Source organism: Herpailurus yagouaroundi, unplaced genomic scaffold (assembly GCF_014898765.1).
Source record: "Herpailurus yagouaroundi ecotype Mexico unplaced genomic scaffold, PumYag 159, whole genome shotgun sequence".
Classification (NCBI taxonomy): Eukaryota; Metazoa; Chordata; class Mammalia; order Carnivora; family Felidae; genus Herpailurus; species Herpailurus yagouaroundi.
In genome coordinates this window covers 2,394,634-2,400,762 of record NW_024412400.1, presented here as the reverse complement: position 1 = coordinate 2,400,762, position 6,129 = coordinate 2,394,634, and the positions used below count along the sequence as shown (strand labels likewise).

The 6,129-nt window shown below is 51.2% G+C and overlaps 2 protein-coding genes across 7 annotated transcripts in view; one reads left to right on the top strand and one right to left on the bottom strand.

Annotated features, from left to right (window-relative positions):
- The window catches only part of CNOT10 (CCR4-NOT transcription complex subunit 10), a 68,816-nt gene extending 67,098 nt beyond the window's left edge, over nt 1-1,718 (top strand). For 5 of the 6 annotated variants that reach the window (XM_040479669.1, XM_040479665.1, XM_040479664.1 and 2 more), the window contains exons 18-19: nt 258-333; nt 1,286-1,718. In XM_040479669.1, the coding sequence (XP_040335603.1) occupies nt 258-333; nt 1,286-1,437 (228 nt within the window). In that variant the 3' untranslated portion in view covers nt 1,438-1,718. The remainder of the gene's footprint in view (nt 1-257; nt 334-1,285) is intronic. The other variant, XM_040479668.1, reaches the window with a different exon arrangement.
- Nucleotides 1,719-3,844: 2,126 nt separating this feature from the next.
- LOC121033611 (translation initiation factor IF-2) overlaps nt 3,845-6,129 on the bottom strand; it is a 23,908-nt gene continuing 21,623 nt past the window's right edge. Inside the window, exon 3 of the mRNA XM_040480087.1 lies at nt 3,845-4,090. Within this exon, the coding sequence (XP_040336021.1) occupies nt 3,880-4,090 (211 nt within the window). The 3' untranslated portion in view covers nt 3,845-3,879. The remainder of the gene's footprint in view (nt 4,091-6,129) is intronic.

Genomic DNA, 6,129 nt, shown 5'->3' with positions numbered 1-6,129 from the left:
AAAAAAAATATTTTTGAAAAGGAATTCCTAGGTAAGGAAAATCATCGAACTAAAAATTACATGTGTAGTTGAATCTGTAGGGACAAGCACAGATGTCAGAGCAGAACTGTAGTAGCTCCTAGGAGCTGCTGTGAGAAGGAGCTGCACAAGTTTGCTAACTTGCCATTGGTAGGCTTTCTTTTTCTTCTCTCGGCATTCCTTGGAGTTTGTCTCAAGCGGTTGGTTTTTCATGGGGGTCTTTTCTGTTTTGAGCAAAGGCGGCTTCGATGATCCACCCTAAGGAGGTGCCCCCTGAAGCCATCTTACTGGCAGTCTACCTGGAGCTGCAAAATGGTAAGTCAGCCTTCTCCCTAATTAGGACTGGACCCTTTCAAAGAGCCCCAGGTGTTTGGTATCTGGTTTATCTCTTTGAATTTGAAACTCGGCCTTCCTTGAACATATTACCCATCAAGTTCTTCTAGGAAAAAAAAATCGGAGCTAGGGAGTTTTTGGTGTCTTACAAATTCCTGCTTCTTGCGAGTTAGCCATATCTGCTTCTTTTTTTAATCTGTGAAAAGGCAGGGAAGCATAGCTTCTGACAGCTAATTATGGTTTAATCCCTGCTAATTAACCTTTCTCTTAGGCAGCCCAAATGAAGTGAGACCATGAGTCAGGATGCCAGTTGCTAAGAGTTGTACACTGTAGCATTTGGAACATAGATGTCATTAGTGAGTTTTACAGTAAGCCAGTTTTGCTGGAATCATCCAAACCTAAATCCAGGCCATACCTCTGAGCACATACAACCCTTGAGGACGTGGCTTCTGGGAAGAACGGCTGCAGGCCCTATAGAAGACAGCGTGAAGCAGAGACGAGACCTGAAACAGACATACTAAGAGTTCTGAGTCGTGTCTCCTTTTGATCGTGGGGATCCTTACATGGTTCCTTTCTTTTCATAGCTTTTGCCAGCATTTAAGTGCCTGGTACCCAGCTGGCCTTGGCTTCCCGAAAGGTGTGATTAGGGCTGGCCCACTGGCCCCAGAGCCCTCTTCCATGCAGTCTACCTTCGGAGACCGGTTCTCAGGCCGGGCTGTATCTCAGAATCACTGTGGGGCTCTTCGCAGGGCGCACCCCGTGTCTCTGAAATCAGTTTGTGGGGATGGGACACACGTGTTATGTGGCTTCAGGCAGCAACGGCGGCAGACCGCTGCTCTCCTGGACCACCTTTGGCTCCCTTGCACGCTGCCGATGGCTCGCTTTGTGCGTGACGGTGTTTATGCTGCTTCGTTAATGGGAAGTGTTTTTATAGGTAACACCCAGCTGGCCTTGCAGATCATCAAAAGGAATCAGCTGCTTCCTGCGGTGAAAACACTGTCTGAGATGAGAAAGAAGCCAGTGTTCCAGCCTGTCCACCCGGTCCAGCCCATCCAAATGCCGGCTTTCACGGCACACAGAAAGTGACATTTTTGCTCTCAGAAAACTGTTACTTGAGACCAGGGGGGTATTGACAGGCCTCTTCAGTTGTATCACGGCAGAACGAATAAAAGAAAGATGGTGAAAGGTGCTAGTTTTGAAGACACGCTTTTGAAACGATTCTAACCCCTGGTTTTCTTTTTGCAGGAAGCTTAGTTAAAATCAAGGGTTCACAAACTCATTTTCGTCCGTTTTTCTTCAGTCTTAAACTGTGAGCCATTATGTGATGTGTCTGTGTCACGGGCAATTAAAACACGGTCTTACCAGAAGAGTCTTGCACGGTTTTGCTGTTCTTGCAGCCGCTGGACCGTCTTAGCCCCGGGGGTTTAGCGCTCAAGCTCCCGAAGCTGCCACAGCTGTCGCTGGATGAGCAGCCGACCCAGCAGCTGGCCTGGGGGCACAGAGGAGGGACACCGATGCGTCTTCTGCCTCCTTGGGGCCGAAAGGGCCAGAAAATGCACAGGAAAACCCACGGGGCCAGGAAAGTTGGCTTCAGAGGAGACAACCGGGCTGATAGGAATCACTTGCTTCAAGATTAGAGATGAAGAGCAAGCCGGTTCAGGGCACGGGTTGTGTTCATCTCCCCTGCGCCCTCGGGCAGAGGCCCCGCTTCTGGAGGCTGTCAGCAGGGAGCCCCAGGTTCATTGCTAAGCCCTGTGCAGGTGCAATCAAAAAGTTAAAAAATTGCATCTTTCTGGGGGGCCTGGCTGGCTCAGTCGTAGAGCATGTGACTCTTGATCTCGGGTTATAAGTTTGAGCCCTGTGTTGGGTGTAGACATTACTTAAAAGAATAATTTTTTTTAAAAAGTGTTTTAGGGGCGCCTGGGTGGCTCAGTCGGTTGAGCTTCAGACTTCGGCTCAGGTCCTGATCTCACAGTCTGTGAGTTCGAGCCCCGCATCGGGCTCTGTGCTGACAGCTCAGAGCCTGGAGCCTGCTTCTGATTCTGTGTCTCCCTCTCTCTCTGACCCTCCCCCATTCATGCTCAGTCTCTCTCTGTCTCAAAAATAAATAAACATTAAAAAAAATTTAAAAATAAATTAAAGAAAAAGGTTTTTAATGTTTACTTTTGAGAGCAAGAGAGAGAGTGTGAGTGGGAAAGGGGCAGGGAGAGAGGGGGAGACACAATCCAAAGCAGGCTCCAGGTTCTGACCTGTCAGTACAGAGCCCGACGCGGGGCTCAAACCCACAGACCGTGAGAACATGACCTGAGCCTAAGTCAGACGCTCAACTGACTGAGCCACCCGGGTGCCCCGAAAGAATAATTTTTTTAAAAATTGCATCTTTTCGAGAGACGGGTATATGTTATGGGATTGACATGACCAAAATTTGTCCATAAGGTCAACACGTTAACTTTGGGATAAAAAAGCCGTAATACAGACTTGTTTAGAAAAATTGGGTGAGGAGCGCCTGGCTGGCTCAGTCAAAGGAGCATGCAACTCTTGATCCTTAGGGTTGTGAGTTCAAGTCCCACATTGGGTGTGAAGGTTACTTAAAATCAAAAAAAAAAAAAAAGAAAGAAAAAACTGGGTGACCTTCTGGTTGAGACCGTGTTTGGCATGTTCATCCAAGCTTGCTGTTTGGAAGTGTCCCTTGCTGTCTACACCTCTTCAGTTCCCCAGTTTGGAGACCACGTTCAGACAGGGAAGTATGACACCCCAGCTGATCTCTGTACTTCCCCATTTTCACACCTGGAGAGGAAAGTGTTTGGGTAACAGCACATCATTTACTCAACACTTGATGTGACTTACTCTGTTGCTGAACTCACTTCAAATAGGGATATCTACCAGAACAAGGTGTTTGTGGAGATAACTAGACATTGCCCACAAAGGACTCAGAGAAGGTGGGGGGGGGGGGTTCTTTCTGCACTTCTTATGTTTATTATTTGGGAGAGAAAACGCAAGCTGGTAAAGGGCAGAGAGAATCCCAAGCAGACTCCGTGCTGTCAGCCCCAGATCAGCAGCAGCTCTGGGGGACCCACTCGTGCTGCAGGAGGGTGGCAGAACTGTTAGGCCTGGGCATTTCTGGAGAGTGAGTCCACAGAACTTATAAATTGGTAAATTCCAGGGGATCACGGTAGTGTGAAATGGGAAGAGGCCTGGTCATTGCACTTGAGGACAATACATCTTTGGATAAATCTCAAGAAATGAGAACTTTCCTTGCTTGCAACTTAGCTGTGAGCAGGTGAGGCCCCACATTGCTATAGTAAGTAAATACATTGGTCTGTTAGTACACAACAGGTTACTAATTATTTTTAATTTTTTTTCTACATTTATTTATTTTTGAGAGAGACAACGTGAGCAGGGCAGGGGCAGAGAGAGAGGGAGTCAGAATCCGAAGCAGGCTCCAGGCCCTGAGCCGTCAGCACAGAGCCCGACGCGGGGCTCGAACCCACAAACCGTGAGATCATGACCTGAGGCGAGGTCGTGTGCTCAACCGACGGAGCCGCCCAGGGGCCCCAATAGGTTAATAATTTTAACGAAGACTGTTTTTCTCTCGCTTGAGAAGTGGATACGTAGGCAGCTGTCGGCCTTGCTTCTAGTGCTCAGTGATGCCCTCGGGGACTCCGCTCTAGTTTTCCCTGCCGTTGGCCTTAGCATCTGGGCTTTTGTCCCCCGGTCCCAGGATGTTCCATCATTATGTCTGCATTGAAGGCAAGAAGAGGAGGGCTAAGGCAACCTGTCCTCACAGGAGACTCTCAGGAACACACTTTCCCAGAAACCCCCAGTAGACCTCAGTTTCACATCTCCTTTGTGCGGTCAAGTCAGGTAGCCACCCTTAGCTGCAGGGAAGGCCGGGAAAGAGATCCCGCTGTCGTTGCCAGGATCTCCCTGCACACCCTAAGGGGAGGCCAGGTCGGTGAGTTTCCAGCCTGAGCACTCTTTCCGACGCCTTGTCGGCCCAGCCGTGCCTTCCAGAGCCCACCCTGTGCAGATCCCAGCACATTCCACAGAAGGTCTTGGCTTGCGTGGCTGTTGGCATCAGCCAGGAAGCCCTCCCACGCCTTCCTGTCCCAGTTTGTGACCGCCACCTTTCTTACGTGAGGTAATCCTAATACGCTAAAAGATTTTAAATGCCATTTCCCTGAAGTTTGTCCTAGGTGTCCCCGGTTTCTTCCCCCTTTGGCTCTCTTGTGATATGTACCTCTTCCTCTGCGGCGTATGGTTTTCTGTAAGCAGATATGGGTGTTGTAGGCATCAATCTTAAGCCTTACTTCCTAGGGTTGTGACTTTTTTTTAAGATCTTATTTTTAAGTAATCTCTCCACCCAGCGCGGGGCTCGAACTCACAGCCCCAGGGTCAAGAATCGCAGGCTCAACTGACTGAGCCAGCCGGGCGCCCCTGAGGTGAATTCTGAGAAGAGGCTCGTACTACCTACTGGGCTTGGAAAAGGGCAAAAGTCGCAGACCGGCGAGAACGTGAACGCCAGTATCCCCGAGCCGCAAGGTGTGAACCCTCACAAGGGCTGGCACCGTCGTCCGTTACACCCCCGGCCCTCGCATCCGAGGCCGGCTCCCCGCAGGCCCCACTCCGCGGAGTCCCCCCCCCCCCCGGCGTCCTGGCCCGCCACCTGCCTGCGCGGGGACACCACTCACCCTCCGCCAGCGTGTCCTGTCGTGACCGCGCGCCCTGACGTGTCCGGCACGCGTGTGCCACTCTCTGACAGCTCACTCAGCCCGAGCGGCCGGGCGATGACTTCCTCCCTCTCGGGTTCGAGGGTGCCTTTCCTCAGGATCCAGCGAGGATTCAAATGGGGCGATGAACGCAAAGCGCGGCTGGCTGGCGGGCATCCACCACCGGGGAGTTCACTTGCCCCTCCTGTGAGCCTCCGACCCGCTCAGCCCAGGCCTTGTCCACACTGCCTTCCCCTGAGTGTTCCCTCTCTCAGCCTCCAGTCCGTTCCCCTCGGGGAGGGGAGGCCTTCGGGCGAAAAGTGACCGATGACTTCGTGGTCTGGCTTCGTGGGACGTTTGAGCCGGAGCGAGTTATGCTGCTTCGCCCCTCAGTTTCTCCATCTGTAAAATGAGGATGCTAATAGTCCCCTCCCCGCTGGGTTGGAATGAGCTCCAAGGGACTGGCCCTTGTTGTAGCTGGAAGTGCCTTGGGCCCCAAATGGGAACGCCACGATTTTCACGGTGTGATCTAAAGGGTATCAGAGCAGAGACCGCTTCCTGCTTTATTAGGGAAACAGTACACATTGGGGCAGGTCTACAGACGGGTGGTAGGAGCAGGGGGGGCTCCTTAGGTAAACTACCTTCTTTCTTCACTTTGGATGTGTCCAATGTTAAAAGATAAACTGAGGCGTATTAAAAAGTTTAAGAGTTTGAGCAAAAACCGATTCAAATTGGGCAGCATTCAGTCTAACAGAAAGGGGCTCTGAGGACCTGTACAAAATAATAGACAGGAGGCGCCAGCGTGGCTCAGTCTGTTAAGCATCTGACGTTGGCTCAGGTCATGATCTCGCAGTCCGTGAGTTCGAGCCCCGAGTGGGGCTCTGTGCTGACAGCTCGGAGCCTGGATCCTCAGCTTCAGATTCTGTCTCCCTCTCTCTCTGCCTCTCCCCTGCCTGTGCTCTGTCTCTCTCAAAACTAAACATTAAGAAGGAAGGGAGGGAGGGAGGGAGGGAGGGAGGAAGGAAGGAAGGAAGGAAGGAAGGAAGGAAGGAAGGAAGGAAGGAAGGAA